Source organism: Myxine glutinosa, chromosome 1 (assembly GCF_964187855.1).
Source record: "Myxine glutinosa chromosome 1, kmMyxGlut1.1, whole genome shotgun sequence".
Lineage (NCBI taxonomy): Eukaryota > Metazoa > Chordata > Myxini > Myxiniformes > Myxinidae > Myxine > Myxine glutinosa.
The window spans coordinates 122977251-122994608 of NC_136261.1; the positions used below are offsets into that span (position 1 = coordinate 122977251).

At 46.8% G+C, this 17358-nt stretch overlaps 1 protein-coding gene across 2 annotated transcripts in view; it reads left to right on the top strand.

Moving 5' to 3' along the window:
- Positions 1–17358, top strand: part of LOC137427970 (homeodomain-interacting protein kinase 2-like) — a 262675-nt gene that overhangs the window by 215072 nt on the left and 30245 nt on the right. For both annotated transcript variants that reach the window (XM_078776683.1, XM_078776686.1), the window contains exons 12-14: positions 10080–10505; positions 11414–11652; positions 13792–13949. In XM_078776683.1, coding sequence (XP_078632809.1) covers positions 10080–10505; positions 11414–11652; positions 13792–13949 — 823 coding nt within the window. The remainder of the gene's footprint in view (positions 1–10079; positions 10506–11413; positions 11653–13791; positions 13950–17358) is intronic.

Below are 17358 nucleotides of genomic sequence, written 5' to 3' on the forward strand. Positions count from 1 at the left end.
CGTGTGCGCCTCACCACACGTCGTTTCAGAGGGGTAGGCATATTTGACCTTTTGACTTTGACATCATCGGTGTCTTTTGGGTCTTCATGGTGTTTTGGGTCTTCGGGGTGTTTTGGGTCTTCTGGGTCTTTTGGGTCTTCGGTGTCTTTTGGGTCTTCGGGGTGTTTTGGGTCATCGGGGTGTTTTGGGTCATCGGGGTGTTTTGGGACTTTGGGCTGTTTTGGGTGTTCGGGGTGTTTTGGGTCTTTGGGTCTTCGGGGTGTTTTGGGTCTTCGGGTTGTTTTGGGTCTTCCGGTTGTTTTGGGTCTTCGGGTTGTTTTGGGTCTTCGGGTTGTTTTGGGTCTTCGGGTTGTTTTGGGTCTTCAAGGTGTTTTGTGTCTTCGGGGTCTTTTGGGTATTCAGGGTCTTTTTGAGCCTCAGGGCCTTGAAGGGTATTTTGGGTCTTTGGGGTGTTTTGGGTCTTCTGGGTCTTTGGGGTCTTCAGGGTATTTTGTGTCTTCAGGGGTCATGGTGGTCTGAAGGGTCTTGGGTGAATTAAAGGGTCATCAAAGGTCTGAGGGGTCTCAGCAGTCTTAACGCAATTAACAGGGTTAATTAAGAGGGTGGTGTGGCGGACACAAAAGCCCACTGGCGTGGTGACATCATTCCGCGCATCAAGTGGGCGGTGGCCACGCCCGAGGGGTAGGCGTGGCCTCATGATATACACCGGGCGCGCAGCCCGGAGCGCGCCAGTGTTACAGTGAGCTCCTGAAATAAAGACGCTTATAAGTTACCGCTTGTCCGCTTCCCTTGCTCGCAAGCAGTGCGCGTAACGCCGCGCTTTACTGGTGACCCCGACGTGATCCAGCATGACCCAGCATGGCCTGATTGTGAACCCCGCAAAGTGCCGGTTCGGCGCCACCATAATCGATTTTCTGGGGCACCGTGTCACCAGGCACGGAGCCGTCCCCCTGCCGGCCAAGGTGGAGGCGGTGAAGGGGTTTCCGCGCCCCCGCACGATCAGAGGGCTGCAGGAGTTCCTGGGCATGGTGAACTTTTACCATCGGTTCCTGCCCCGTATCGCCCAGCTCCTGCGCCCCCTGCACGAAGCTCTCCGAGGTAAGCCGGGCAAAGGCGACGTTACCTGGACCGAGCAGATGGACACGGCGTTCACGGGCGCGAAGCTCGCCTTGGCTAACGCCACCATGCTGGCGCACCCGGCGCCCGATGCACCGATCGCCCTCACCACCGATGCCTCGGACTACGCGGTGGGCGCGGTGCACGAGCAATGGGTGCGTGGAGCTTGGCAACCGCTGGCGTTCTTTAGCCGGCAGCTTCGCCCGCCCGAACGCCGTTACAGTACCTTCGACCGCGAGTTGCTCGGGCTTCACTTGGCGGTCAGGCACTTCCGCCATCTGCTCGAGGGCCGTGCGTTCACTGCCTTTGTCGACCACAAGCCGCTGATCTTCGCGATGGGCAAGGTCACCGAGCCGTGGTCGGCCCGGCAGCAGCGTCACCTCTCGGCCATGTCCGAGTACACGACGGACATCCAGCACGTCGCGGGGAAGGACAACCCGGTGGCGGATTGCCTTTCCCGGGCCGTCGCCCACGCAGTCCACCTCGGCATCGACTATGCCCGGATGGCAGCGGACCAGGCCGCTGACCCCGAAGTCCAGGCCTTGCGGACCGCCGTCACGGGCCTCCGCGTCACCGAGGTGCCGTTCGACGGCGCGGGCGCGGCCCTCTTGTGCGACGTCTCCCTCGGGCGTCCTCGCCCCATCGTGCCCGCGGGCTGGCAGCGCCAGGTGTTTGACGCCATCCACGGCCTGTCCCACCCGGGCGCGAGGGCCTCCCAAAGGCTGATCGCCGACAAGTTCGTCTGGCATGGCCTCCGGAAGGCCGTCCGCGGCTGGGCCAGGACGTGCCTCGCGTGCCAGTGCGCCAAGGTGCACCGGCACACCCAGGCCCCGTTGGCCCCATTCACGGTGCCGGAACGCCGGTTTGACCATGTCCACGTGGACCTGGTGGGACCTCTGCCCCCCTTGCGGGGTTTCACCTACGTCCTCACCATGGTGGACCGCACCACCCGGTGGCCGGAGGCCGTGCCCTTGGCGTCGACAACGGCGGCCGATGTCGCGCAGGCTTTCATCGCCACCTGGGTCGCCCGGTTCGGCGCCCCCTCAGACATCTCGTCCGACCGCGGCCCCCAGTTCACCTCGGAGCTCTGGGGGGCGGTCGCGCAGGGGCTCGGGGTCCGGCTGCACCGAACCACGGCCTACCACCACCAGGCTAACGGCCTGTGTGAGCGATTTCACCGCTCATTGAAGGCCGCGCTCCGGGCCACCCTCCGCGACGGCGGCTGGGTCGACAGGCTCCCCTGGGTCCTGCTGGGCCTCCGGACGGCACCCAAGGAGGACCTGCGCGCATCCGCGGCGGAGTTGGTCTTCGGGTAACCGCTGCGGGTGCCGGGCGAGTTCCTCCCCGACTCCACGGCACCATGGTCCGCGGCACAGCAGCGCTCCGCTCTGCAAGAGACCGCCCAGAGGTTCGCCCCGGTGCCAACGGCATGCCACGGGCACCCACCGACGCACGTCGCCCCGGAGCTTCGCACGGCGGAGTACGTCTTCGTCCGCCACGATGCCCACCGGACACCACTGCGGCCCCCGTACGACGGGCCTTTCCGCGTGCTGGAGACCGGGGCGAAGCACTTCACTCTGGACATCGGCGGTACTCCTGACCGCGTTTCGGTAGACCGCCTCAAGCCGGCCCACCTCGACGTGGACCATCCACCGCCAGTGGCCCGACCCCCACGTCGGGGCCGCCCTTCTGCGGGCGGACCCCCGGCACCGCCCAGCCCCGCCGCCACGCCGCCCCCCGGTCCTGCACCCATCCCAGGGGCAGCCAGGGGCATCCCACCTGGCATCCCTGCACCCCGGACGCCGCCGATCGCCAGGGGGCGCTTCGGCCGGGTCATTCGTCTGCCCCGCAAACTGGCCCTCCAGGTACGCGGGAATTCTGGGGGGGCGCGTGTGGCGGACACAAAAGCCCACTGGCGTGGTGACATCATTCTGCGCACCAAGTGGGCGGTGGCCACGCCCGAGGGGTAGGCGTGGCCTCATGATATACACCGGGCGCGCAGCCCGGAGCGCACCAGTGTTACAGTGAGCTCCTGAAATAAAGACGCTTATAAGTTACCGCTTGTCCACTTCCTCCTTGCTCGCAAGCAGCGCGCGTAACGCCGCGCTTTAGTGGTAATTTTTACTTGAAGAAGAAGAAGACGTTTTCGTCGCATATAAACATAACGACATACATAACCATATACGTTTGCTCTATTATAATAAAGATTTATTTTTATTTTTATGGCAGTCTAAACTTTTGATGTTTAGACTGCCATAAAAACTGTCTGATAAATTACATTGTAACATTTATCCAACAATATGAAAAATATTTAAATTGCAACCATTGGTCTTTCATAGGTTTGTGCAGGTGTTTTTTTTTTTTTTTTTACGCCAGTCATCATCTTTATCAATATAAAGTGATGCTGATAAGCGGAATCGTTTCAGTTGTCCATTAAAAAAAAAAACTTGTAATACCCACTCTGGAAGCGAGAGGATTTGTTTTTTCAGAATTGGCATCATTTCCCACCGCAATACCTCTAATACCCTCCAGCAGGGATCAGTGGTTTAACCACTTCCACTATTCCACATCTGCAGGTGAAACTTGCAAATCGACTCATGGGGAGGGGGAGACTTATTTCATGCCTATGATCTGACCCTGGGTATCCCAGCCTGTGTGCAAAATTTGGTGGATTGGCCAAGCCGTTTTCAATTCTATGATAATCAAATGTACATGCACACATACGGATAATCACCTTATTTTTGTTGGATTAGACTTTATGGATGCTTTTCAGAGCTGTTTGTATGCCCAGAGAAAGGTAATCCATTTACAATAACTGAAAAGGGAATTTGATTGAGAATAGAAGGATGGAGATTGCTGCGACATGTGTGGTAATTTTAATACTGACTGCCTTATCTGCTGCTTTGTGATGCCTTGTCTTCCATTTCTGCCTGGTTTCTGTGGCTCTGCTTTTGTTTTGACGTTTTATATTTATAGCATGGAAATTAAGGTATAAAAAAACATTAATTTTATTGAAAGCATTAATTTATGTAGTTGTCGTGGATTCTTCACATCTTTTTTTCTTCCTCTTTAACTTAATATACTTAAAGCTTACCCTTTTCTGTGCTTTCTTTTATGCTTGTTTATTTTGCAAGCATGACCTGCATGACATGAAAATGTTAAAATAAGGGAGCGATGGGTGAAATTGCCTTTGTGTCATCTGTATATTGCATGTACATCATCAGAAGGGAATGGGTTAAAAGGGGCTGTGAGGGGTTTTGCATCGGTGTACACTGGTTGTTTTAACATAGTTGGTGCGGATTGTATTTAAAATTAGCATTTTTGTTCCGAAACCTGCTCAGTGCTCATAGTGGCCCTATTACTAATCTTATCGGGCCAGCACCGAAGGCTGAGCGGCGATTAAATAACTCGGCAACCCCAGGAAGTGCAAGCAGCTTTGAGTGGATGAGTGCTTGGGGAGGGCAGGGCAGGGCATTGAAACCCGTGATGGATGAAATGCATTCAGATGGTGGACAAATTTAATGATGTATTTAATCAACAACATCCACATCCACTTGTTGCCTGCAGGTATGGTTTTGGCTGATGAAAGTGCAGGACACCTGCCTGTAACTGGTTAAGCAACGGCAATAGTGTTGAGCCCATTAAAATATATATTTCATCACTGGGCCTCAAAGTTTGGGGTTTTGCAATGGGCCAGCAACCACTCTTGTAAAAAGAAAAGAAAGTATTTTGCTATAGAAACCTCAAGAAATTGGTGAAAAAGCTGCGATCTGGGGTCAATAGGTGGAGGTCGGTCTGAAAAGGCTATCTGCGGTATCCGGATTTGGAAACTATCAGACTCAGAATTTGACTGGTCCTGAAAATACCATAGCCAAAGGAAGTTGGAATGTGACGACGATGTTCCAGATGGAGACTGTAGCCCAAATAGCGAATGCATTTCGAATATATAGCTTCTTTAGTATTCTATGAAAGCGTCCTTGTGTGTTGAAAGACTAGATGAGGATAAGAAAGTAAATAAGTAGGTAAGGGTGAGGGAATTAAGGATGTTGCATGTGCTCTGTGCTTACAGCATTGGAAGAGGATGGGATTGGAAAAGTAGTACATGTTTACATCAAAATACAAGCGAGTTTCATCAGGTTTCATTTGATGTCGTGGCGATGAAATATCTCTGAAACTTTTTTTTTTTTAAAGCAACAAATATAATAAATAATTCAAACATTTTTGCTATTATTTCACTATCTGCCATGATATTTCGTGGGAAAACCACATTTCCAAGCTGGCTTCCAAAGCCAGTCGCCGACAGGGCATCCTCTGTCGTACGAAGTCCTTTCTGGGCACTTCTGAGCTCCTCACCACTCACAAAGCTTTCATCTGCAGCTCGATGGAATACTGTTCCCCCCTCTGGGCTGGGACTCCTGCCTCACACCTAGCTCCGCTTCACGCTGTTGAAACCAAAGCTTTCAGAATCATTGGCATCTCCCATGATGAAGCTGATTCTGAGAGCCTTTCACTTGCTCACCGCAGGCAGGTTGGTGGTCTTTCTGTCTTCTACCGACTCCACTCTGGCCTAGCTCCCCCAGCTCTGTCTGTGCTCTGTCCCCCAAATATTCCTTCAGGATGCACAAGATCTGCCAGCAACCCTCTTCTGGTGTAACTGCCAAAATCACGACTCTCTGCTGACCTTCACTCTTTCATTCCTCTTTTCTCCCACCTCTGGAACAGACTCCCTCACTCTCTTCAATCCCTCTCTTCCCTCCAGGTCTTTAAAACAGCTGTTCACCACCATCTCTTATCTTCCCCCATCCAAAACCTTGATCTTTTCTACCCCCATGAATACACCTCAAATCCACCTCTTTCAATCTCCAACTTCTTTCCTGAAATTCCTAGTAGTGTTTATTTGCTTTATACTGTGTACCCCTCCGCTCCCCAACCCCCACCTCCCCAGCCCTCTCCCTTCCACAGATCTACCGACATCCCTGTTTTCTACTGTTGTGCTTGTATGCTTAATTTCCTTTCTCTCCACCTCTTGTCTCCCGCTCCCTTTGTTGCATGTTGTATGTGTCCTTGCATGTTTTCATGTTTAATGTGTCGGCTCTTCCACGAGCCTCGCCTCTGTATACAAAAATATTTAAAATGTCCTTATAAAAACGTATTTTGCTACCTGATTCTCTTGTCGTACTTTTTCCCCTAACTTTCTGTTTTGCTTTGACAGCTTCAGGGATACAGGGCTCATCAGGACAAAATATACATCCATGCTATCCCCTTGTACTCCCCCTATGGCCACAAACTTCTAGCGTTACACATGATTAGAGCAAAGTATAAGCCGAAAAAGACACGAGTTTAAAGGGAACACCAAATGGGGATATAAAAGCTTTGAAAACAAGTTGCTTTCAAATTAAACTGTGCCTAAAAATGATTTCCAAATTTTATCCTTAAAAGTGATGAAAAAGTGCTTGAAACCTGGTTTTTCCCACTGAAGTTATTTCATTACCTCCACCACCAAAGGTGGATAGTGGTCATGTTTTCACCCCTGTCTGTCTGTTTGTGTCTGTCTGTCCGTTTGTGAACAATATATCTCAAAAAGTTGTGGACGGATTCGGACGAAATTTGGCAGAGACGAAAATTTGGCATATGTGACAAGGACGAAATGATTAGATTTTGGTGAAGATCTGGATTCGGATCCGGCTACTAGAATTTTAAAAGTGATTCTTCGCCATTGGGAGATAGGGCCAAAAACGATACATGAGCTCGACAATATTGGTCAAAGGGTTCACCAATTGAACATGCATCTTCAGAATTTATTGATTTAAAAATCATCATTTGTTTTAAAGTGGTCATAAACACTGAAAAATATTTTTGGATAGTCTAAAAAAAATCAGTGGTTTAGATAGATCTACATAGCCTGGTGCTTCCCATCCCATCTGGCCTGGCATGGTGTTTCCCATCCCGTGTGACTTGGTGTCGTGATTCCTATCATGCCACTGCCCGCTGCTTTCCGTCCCACATTGCCTGGCATGGTGCTTCCTGCCCCACGTGGCAAAGCCTGATACTTTGCCTCCCACATGACCAGGCCTACTTATTCACTTCCTGCAATGTTCACATATTTTCGTCCTCGAGGAAAATGTTCCTTTTTATAATGAGGAGAACTCACATTTAGGAATGCAATTCATCTATAGAGAAGCTGCTGCGAGATGGTTATAGAGTACGAACCAAATCATTTGGGGTGAATCTTTTTTCCGTTGAAAAAGTTACTTCGTTTTGACACGCAGTGTATCCTTTAAACACGTAGCCATTTTATTTATTTGAATACAACAAGCATACATAACTTTCCAGTTGAAACTCATATGGAGCGGTTGGAGTAATGTTCGATATTTTGTTTACTACTCAACCTGTCCACCTTCTCCTTCAATTGACATTCGTTTTCTTCATCTTTTTTTCATGAACGACCTGTTCAGTCATTCCTTGATTCAGTGTTCCCCACCAAATGGATCGGTCTTGGTTTATCCATTACTTGGCCCCCATGATCCTCAGACCTAACTCCCTGTGATTGTTTTTTGTGTTATTACCTCCACCACCAAATATGGATAGAGGTTATGTTTTCACATCTGTCTGTTTGTCTGTTTGTTTGTGAACAAAATATCTCAAAAAGTTGTGGACGGATTCGGACGAAATTTGGCAGAGATGTAACGTATGTCACGATGACAAAATTATTAGATTTTGGTGAACACCCGGATTCGGATCCGGCTACTAGAATTTTTTAAGTGATAGGGCCAATGATGATAGGACCACCATTGGGAGATAGGGCCAAAAACTATACATTGCAGGATATCTCAAAACGTTTTGGATAGATTTGGACGAATCTTGGTGGACAGGTTGTGTGTGTGACAAGGAGGAATCGATTTGATTTTGGTGAAGATCTGAATATGGATTCGGATACGAGATTTATTTAATTTTTTAAGTGATTCTTCACCATTGAGTGAAATGGCCAACCAGGTGGAGGTATGCTCTCTACTGAGTGTCGTTCTAGTTTCATATGCGATAGGTTTCATATACCATGTGTCCACAGTCTCCTTGGGTGAGCTACGAGATTGCATCACTAATTCTGTTCATTGGAGGAAATTCTGTCCCCCCCCATTGGAGGAAGACCCTCTCGTGTTCAGGCCGTTGGTGCTCCTATGGTTGGCAGCGAGTGCCACGGAAGCAGTAACGGAAAGAGAGTGGCAATCATATTTGTGGGAGAATTGCCTGCTCAGTCAGGGTCGGCCAGATAGCTCAGATGGCAGAGCACTGGGACGGGTTCGATTCCTGGTCTGGGCATGTAATTTTCCCACATATATAAATTTAATTATGTGCAGGGCATATCCATTGCCATCTATGCAAAAGCTATGGACAGGTTTGTTCGTCTCCAGGTGTGTATTGAAAGAGAAGGTGGACATGTTGAGTACTAAACAAGACTTCCAACATTACTATAACTGCTCCATATTAATCTGGAAAGTTATGTATGCTTGTTATATTCAATAAATTATTCAATACGTGATGGCAATGGGATTTTTTCTTTTTCACATATTTTGTCTGCCCTGTATTGGAATATGGGGCTCCGGTGTGGTTGGGCGGAATCACAAAGCAGCAAGGTAATGCAATTTTAATTGTTCAGAAAAGAGCTGTAAAGGTATCCTTGGCCCAAACGATCATAATTATTTAGATAATTTTCACGATGGTGGTCTGGAGTCACTCAAGCACAGACGTGATTAATTCTGCCATTATTTTGTGAGACAGCTGCGAAATTCCAAGCTTCACCATTTGCTTTCACAGACAAATCTCATAGTTGCTACCAATTACGAAACTCAAAACAATTAGCTGAATTAAGATGGAAAATGACAATATTCAAGAACAGCCCACTGTCGTATCTTATCCGCATAATGAATGGACCCCAGTGACTGTTATATGTTAAACTCTGATGTAATGTATCTATTTGAACCTCGATGCAATTTATCCATTTCCTTGGTTTTAATATGCCGTTTTTGCTCTCCTCTGCAATTGTATTTTTGGATTTATGTTTTATTTGTAAAATTAATGTTTGTAATGCATACTTTAATTCGGCCTTTGGCCACGATGGAAATTGATTTGGAATCAACCTTTAATCATTATTATTATTATTTTAAATTTCAATGGGTGCATATTTAAGGGTCACTATTATAACTACCCGAACTTCTCTCTCGCTCTCTCTCGCTCTCCCGCTCTCTCCCCCTCTCTCTCACCCTCTCTCGCTCTCTCCCCCTCTCCCCCTCTCTCGCTCTCTCCCCCTCTCTCGCTCTCTCACCCTCTCTCGCTCTCTCCCCCCCTCTCACTCTCTCCCCCACTCTTTGTCTTCTCCTCCTCGTCTTTCTCATATGTGTATAAATATATATATAAATATATAACAAAGATGCGACAGTAAAATACTAGTGTATATAAATACCATATATAATTATTATTCGCAGGGTGTGCTGCTCGAAATGTGTATGTGTTGCGTTTATAGTGTGTGTGTGTGTGTGTGTGTGTGTGTGTGTGTGTGTGTGTGTGTGTGTGTGTGTGTGTGTGTGTGTGTCATACTGTACATACACATTGTAATTTAGCAATGTGTTTTTACCATTTATTTGGCACGATTTATGGCATTCCACATTATTTATGCACATTATGAGGTAGTTATTCCAGGTTCAAATCACTTTTTTTTTCATAAGTCTTCAATCACTGTAAAATGCAAGTATATGATTTTATGTGAATTTAATGTAAGTGTATGTAAATTATCACCATAAGAAGTTGATGGAAAAACATTTGATAAAGTTCATATATGAGAATTTGGTTCCTTGGTAGGAACAGTTAGCAGTGGAGTTTGTAGAGAACAATTAATATGTTAATACAAACCTTCTTTAGTTGTATAGCCACTTGTTTAATTTGTACTCGCTCACTTCTCACCTTCCAAGGTCTAGCCAAGTCATCACTTATGAGAATGGCTCTGTCCAGCACGGAATGCCCTCGCCACAGCGTGTCAAGCGTGTCAAGGAAAGGCGTGCCACACCCCGTTACCAGGTGGCTCCACCAGTATCATCATCAACCATCCGTGCATCTCACATTGAGCACAGCACATCGTTTTGGAACTCCAGCTGCACCGAGGTGACTGCTGCACCAGTCATTGCATCCTCAGTTGGAGGACCTGCAGAACCAACTTGTAACACTGTCTGGGAAGGCGGTTCAGGCCCGTCGACCTATTCGACACCTCGGCAGCCAATAGTTATCCGTGACACACCCAGCCCTGCCATCAGTATCATTACCATCAGCAGTGACACGGATGATGAGGAGGAGCATAAACGAGCACGTCGGAATGTTGGTGGGAACAAGGTTGCAACAAGGTATAGGTCTTACAGGCTCTTGCAGTGATACGTGGGGCATTCTAAAAGTGTGACAAACAAGTTGCTCACAATCGTCCAAGATGTGACCGAAAAGTATAACAAGGTGCATATATAAATAAAAAACGTACTTGTTATACATGCTCATTTATTTAATTATTTTTTTAAGTTGGCATGTTTTCAATGATTGTGAATAATTATTTTGTATAACTTTTTGAACGCCCCTCATATTGCTGCTTCCTATCTTTTTTTTCATTCCAGTTAGATGTCGGTTGCTATTTGTTTGTCTGCTTTTGGCATCATCACATTGAGCTTTAGATCACTGTTATTTTCAAATGCTGCATTGCATAATGCACATGCTTTTCTTCAATTCAACATATTGTGTGTACACCTTGATTTTACATTTTTGTTTTGGGGTTCGGGTGGGGGGAGGTGGAGCAGGGGTTGAGGGGACAGAAAATAAGCAAAAACACTGAGATTGTTTTGGGCTCTGACAAGAAGGAAAGGTTGAGAGGATTCTGCAACAAAGACTAATACCTTGCACAAACAATTAAAGACAGCACAGTATCGCACATCGTTTGTAAAGCACGTTTATAAATCAAATTAAAGACATACATGCCATGAATTCCATGTTGGTGCAGTTCATTCTCAGCTCAAGTGTGTGACTCTTTCCAGGAGCCTCGAGTAACCAGTTCCAGTCTCGTACCCTTGGCCTCCCTTCCCCATGATAATGATGGGCAATGATGCACAATCACAGCTTTTTGCAGTCTGCTTGCTTTTTATTGTCAAAGTGCAAGTTCACTTTGATTGTTGTCATGTTTTACTCTTGCACTTGAGATGGTTTTGGGGAATTTGAGGTATTGACCATGAACAAGGGATCCTTACATTTTTTTCTTTATCTGCCTCCCTAGCCCAGTGTCAAAACAACGCGAGAATGTCGTGAGCTGCGTTACGGTCCATGACTCCCACGACTCTGATTCATCCCGAACCACTAGTCCCATTGCCATGGGTTCAACACATCCAGCTGTGGCTGTGTTGCCCTCACAGCCCAACGCTGAGACGAGCCCTTCTCAACGCAGTGCTATCATTGTCCCACCTCTGAAACCCTCTATGAATGAAGGGGAAACCGGACATTCCACACACACCTCAGGCAAGTTTATAAAATTTATTTTATTTTATTTGCTTTGGTTATTATCGCGCGCACGCGAAGCGAAAGGTGGGGTTAAGCAATTGGTTCATGTCCATCCATCTGTCTATCCGTCTCTCAGTCTGTCTTATCAGTTTATGATTGAGGAACAACTTATTTAAATCGAATGTTAAATTTCGAACATGAATCGGCGCATGAATAGTAATTCAAGTCTTTCATTTTACAGTCCCCTTGGTTCAGAATTCATCCCGAATGCACATGTACAGAGAGGAGTGAGATAATATTTTTTACTCTGTCTGCCTTCCGGTGGTCAAACAAAATTGAAAATCATTCCAAACAGGACCTTAATGTTTATAAGGACGTCATAATGGACACAAACGACAGGCATGAATAAGTAATGTGACATGTTCGATAGGGTGGTGTAATCGCCACTGGGAAAATGGCGGTAAAACCTGGAATTTTTTTTATTATATGCATTTAAACCACTTTCATCCTTTTTTAATTGAATTATATACTTGAAGACTGTAGAAAACAAATCGCCTTCACAATACTTCCAACAAGAACCATGCAATATGTCGAAATATAGCATTAGATGGTGTGGCATATGAATCAGGGTAAATAAGAGGCCACCAAAATCGACTATATCAATTGATGCTACATTCGATGGTGATCAATCAAGCCTCCATCTCATAAATTGCGACTCAACATCATCTAATTACCTTGTATAAGGGTGGTTTGTGTATAAGACTGCTTCGGGAGCGCTAAACTTCCGGATTTTAAAAACTATCTTTAAAATCATTATTTTATTAAAATTGAAGTACAGGAGGGCCTTGTTGTTCATGGGTTTTCCCTTCGTGGATTACCTCTATTACACTAAATTTATTGAGGCAAGGTTTGCGAAAAAAAAGAGCCTCTGAGGCCTTCAGAAAGAAGGTTAAAGATGCCTACGAGTCTGGGAAGGGATTTAAAAAGATCTACAAACAATTTGAAATCAATCATTCGACTGTCCGGAAGATAATCTACAAGTGGAGAAGATTCCAAACAACTGCCAACTTGTTCAGGCCAAACCGCCCCAGCAAGTTCAGCCCGAGAGCAGACTGCATAATGCTGAAAGAAGTCTCAAAGAACCCCAGAACGTCATCACGGGACCTACAGGTAGCTCTTGCCACTGTTGATGTCAAAGTGCACGAGTCTACCATTAGAAAGAGGCTGCACAAATTTGATCTACATGGGAGGTGTGCCTGGAGGAAACCTTTGCTGTCCAGAAAGAACATCAGGGCAAGACTAAAGTTTGCCAATGAACACCGAGGCAATGTGCTCAAATGATCGTGGGTTGGTGAACTATTTTCCACATCTATTCACCTAATTACCACTGGCCGTCAACACAATAACCCCCTCAAATCCTCCAACATCATAATCCCCATCAACTTGCTTTTATGGTCACCATCATCAACATCGCCATCGCATTATTGGATGAAGATTATTATTATTATAATTAAAGGTATCATAATCTTAATAACAATATTCAAATTAAATATTAAAATAAAAATGAACTTTATTTTATGTTATTAATACATGAAATAAGCCTGGTGATTGCTTAATGGTTAAAGGTGGCCTGTTTAAGATGCTAGGGTCTTGAGTTCAGCCCCTGTCATTCCGTTAAATTACACCAAGTGGGTTGCTCAGCCTGTCATCCTTCGAGGTTGGCAGAATGAGTACTAGCCTACTGGAAACATGGGGCACTGCATCAGCAGCACAGCCGTGCTTCCAGCAATGATGCAAGCAGTAGTCACAGGCTGCCTATGAAATTATAATAACTCAAGAAAATAATACTTTATTTTATGTTCTTAATGAGTATTTTATTCATGAAAACAAATGAGCACAAAAACAATGCACAAACCTGTTAGCTAAAGGTGCAGTTTGGACAAATTTTAAAGCTGAAGTCCCAAACACTATTTTCCCCATTACCCCCTAAGTTTGCGGATTTGCAGTTCATGGGGATTTTCAAGATTGTAAGCCTCTTAAACGCCAATACCCTCCTATATATTCTTGAACACTGCGCTGGGTATCGTGTTCTATGAACTGTCTAGTTGGAATTGTTTTTTGTGTGAATTTTGCCTCATTTGTTAATTTCATTCACAGACACTTCCACACATAATTGCAAAGACAAGGCTCTTGCAACAATCCACCTTGCCAGCTTGGATGCTAGCCTGATGCCCTCCGGCCCTGTGACGCGCTCACAAGCCAAAGCTGCAGTGACATGCCAGCAGCACCAGCAGCAGCCACTCAATCTCAGTCAGGTGAGCAAAATATAATTGCTGCAGTAAAAGTGCAAACACCCACTGCCCCACTTTTCAAACGTGCAGTGGTATAGATATACAACAACAACAACATGCATTTTAAGGCCATGTTCCCTGCTAGAGCGGGGGTTAGCCTTGCGGTCCCCATGACAATCTTCTCCATTTTGCCCTATTTTCTGCATCTCTCCTTGTTAACCCCCTTGCCCGCATTTCTTCTTCCACCATCTTTAGCCAAGTCTTTCTCGGTCTTCCCCGTCCTCTACTTCCTTCTACATTAACTTCCATCACTCTTCTCAACCAGTCCCTTTCATCCTTCCTCAATACATGACCAAACCATCTCAACCTGTTCCTCTTCACAGCATCAATCACAGGCAATATTCCCATCATCTTTCGCAATTCATCATTTGTCTTCCTCTCTCTCAACGATACTCCGCACATCCATCGAACCATTCGCATTTCCACCCTTTCCAGCCTTCGTTGCTGCTCTACGTTCATTACCCATGTCTCGCTCCCATAAATCATAACACTTCTCACACATGCAGCATACACCTTTCCCTTCAGCTTCAGCGACACTCTCCTCCTCATCAGCACGCCACTCAGTTCCCGAAACTTCTTCCATGCACATCTCACTCGAGCAACCGTTGCCGAGTCTGATCCACCTTCTCCATTCAGCATGTCTCCGAGGTAGCAAAATGTTTTCACACCTTCCAGCTTCACGCCGTCTCCAAGATCCAACTCAACATTTCCTCCATCTGCAGCTCCCTCTGTGCACACCTTACATTTGAATGTAGCTGCCACACTGGTTAATGACCCTCTCAGACCACTACATTTTTGATGAACCCACTCAGCACACATTGTACATTGAATGGAGTTCACTCCGACACCCTTCCTACACACAGCACACGGCCACTTCCCAGTTCTTTCCACCTCACCACATGCTTTACCACTTGCCATCACCTTTGTCTTTCCGATATTCACCTTCAGACCTTTTGCCTCCATACATTCCTTCCACTTGTTCATCTTTTCCTTCAGTCCATCCATACTTTCCGCAATCAACACTAGATCATCTGCATACAACAACTCCCACGGTAAACCCTCCTTTACGGTCTGAGCCAGCACCTCCATCACAGCTACAAATAGTAGTGGACTTAGTACCGACCCCTGATGCACTCCCACCTTCACCTCAAACTCACCACTGTTCCCGTCCTTCGTCCTTACAGCTGTGCGTGCTCTTTTGTACATTGCCATCACTACTCTGATCAACCATTCCTCCACTCCTAACTTCCTCAATGCCCATGTCAATACTTTGCGTGGAACCCTATCGAATGCTTTCTCCAGATCAACAAACCCAAAAAACAACTTCTTCCTCTTATCCATGTACTTCTCCTGCAACTGCCTCACAATGAAAAGCGCATCTGTCGTTCCTCTTCCTGGCATAAATCCAAACTGCATTTCGTCGATCTTCACTTTCTTCCTCATCCTCTCCAACACCCTTTCCAATACCTTCATTCCATGCTCCAATAACTTTATCGCTCGGTACGAGCCACACTCCAGAGGGTCACCTTTCCCCTTGTATAGAGGGACGAGGGTACTCAGTTCCCAATCCACTGGAATGCGGCCTTCTTTCACCACCAAATTACAGATCTCTGTCATTCTCTTCACACCCCAACTTCCTGCTGCCTTCAACATATCTCCCACAACTCCCGTCGGCCCTCCCGCTTTTCCACTCTTCATTGCTTTTATCGCTTCCTCAACTTCCTTCTCAGTTATCTTCTCTGCCGGTCCTAAAACTGGGTTACTCTCTATGTTGCCATCCCATTCATTCTCTGTATTCAACAGCATTTCCATATATCTTTTCCATCTTCCTTTAATTCCATCTGGGTCGACAACGATTTGTCCCACTTCATCCTTCAAGCAACTCACCCCCATCACATCACACCTCTCTTTCGCTATCTGCTTTGCAATCCTGAATACTGCTTTCTGACCCTCTTCCGAATCCAAGCGTTCTCCGAACATTTTCCTACATGCCTCCTGCGCCTTTGCTACCTCTTTCTTTGCAGCCTTCCTGGCTGCCTTATAACTTTCATGCTCTGCTGTTTCTGCTCCCGTACCCTTCGCCTTCTGCCACTCTTTGAACTTCTTCCTCTTCTCGTCAATCCTCTTTCCAACCTCAACATCCCACCACCATGTTTCCGAGTGCCTCGGTGGTCCTTCCGTCCATCCACACACCTCACCAACGGCTCCCAACAGACTAGCTTTCATTGACATCCAACCAATTTCAAGCTCAACCACATCATCCTCTACCCTACTCAGCCTCTCTTTTAATGCCTCCCTTACTGTCACCTCTTTCAACCTCCACACCTTCATTCTCGGTTGGTACTTCACCCGCCGAGCTCTCCTCGCACCTTTCACCCTTATGTCGCAGACAACCAAGTGGTGCTGTGAAACAGCCTCCTCCCCCGGGATCACCTTTGTGTCCCAGAGGTGCCCCCTATCTCGCCGACGCACCATCAGGTAGTCAACGGTTGTCGTCGACCCACCTGACGTGTATGTAACAAGCTTATTGTCCTCTTTCTGGAACTGAGTATTACAAATCAACAAATCAGCTCCATCAGCAAACTCCAAAATCCTTTCACCTTCTCCATTTCTCACACCATATCCGTAACCCCCATGAACTCCCTCAAAACCATCCATACTCCTTCCCACATGTCCATTCAGGTCTCCTCCCACCACAACAACTTCCTCATCTTTCACGTTTTCCATCAGCTTCTCTATCGCACACCAGAACTTGTCCTTCTCTTCATCGCTTCGACCAACCTGCGGAGCATATCCCGAGATGACGTTCACCAAGAGCTTTCCAATCATCATTTTCACCATCATCAACCTATCACTCACTCTAGTCACACTCACCACACTGTCTACAAACTCCTCAGAAAACAGGACACCAACACCATTCACGCCCTCCGGGCACCCTTGCCACACAAACTTGTATTTCTGTCCCTGCCTACCGTTCACCATTCTCACACCACTTCCCTTCCATCTCGTCTCTTGCACACAATATATGTCCACTCTTCTTCTGACCAATACTTCCACCACTTCTCCTGATCTCCCTGTCATTGTCCCCACATTCCATGTCCCAAACCTCAGAAACCGATCTCCACTTCGGGCTGCACCCTGCCCATATGTACTTGTGATTGTCATGGTTCTCTTTTTGAGGCAATGTTTTTATGGCTGGATGCCCTTCCTGACGCCAACCCTCTTAGTCGTCTCTTACGACACGCAGGGATACGGTGTACCTATTCTGACCAGGGTACACACTGGGAAACGTTTAAAACATGTAAATTCTGGGGGGGGGGGGGGGGGGGGGGGACGTGTCAGCATCACGGCTGCGGTTTAAACATATTCCAAC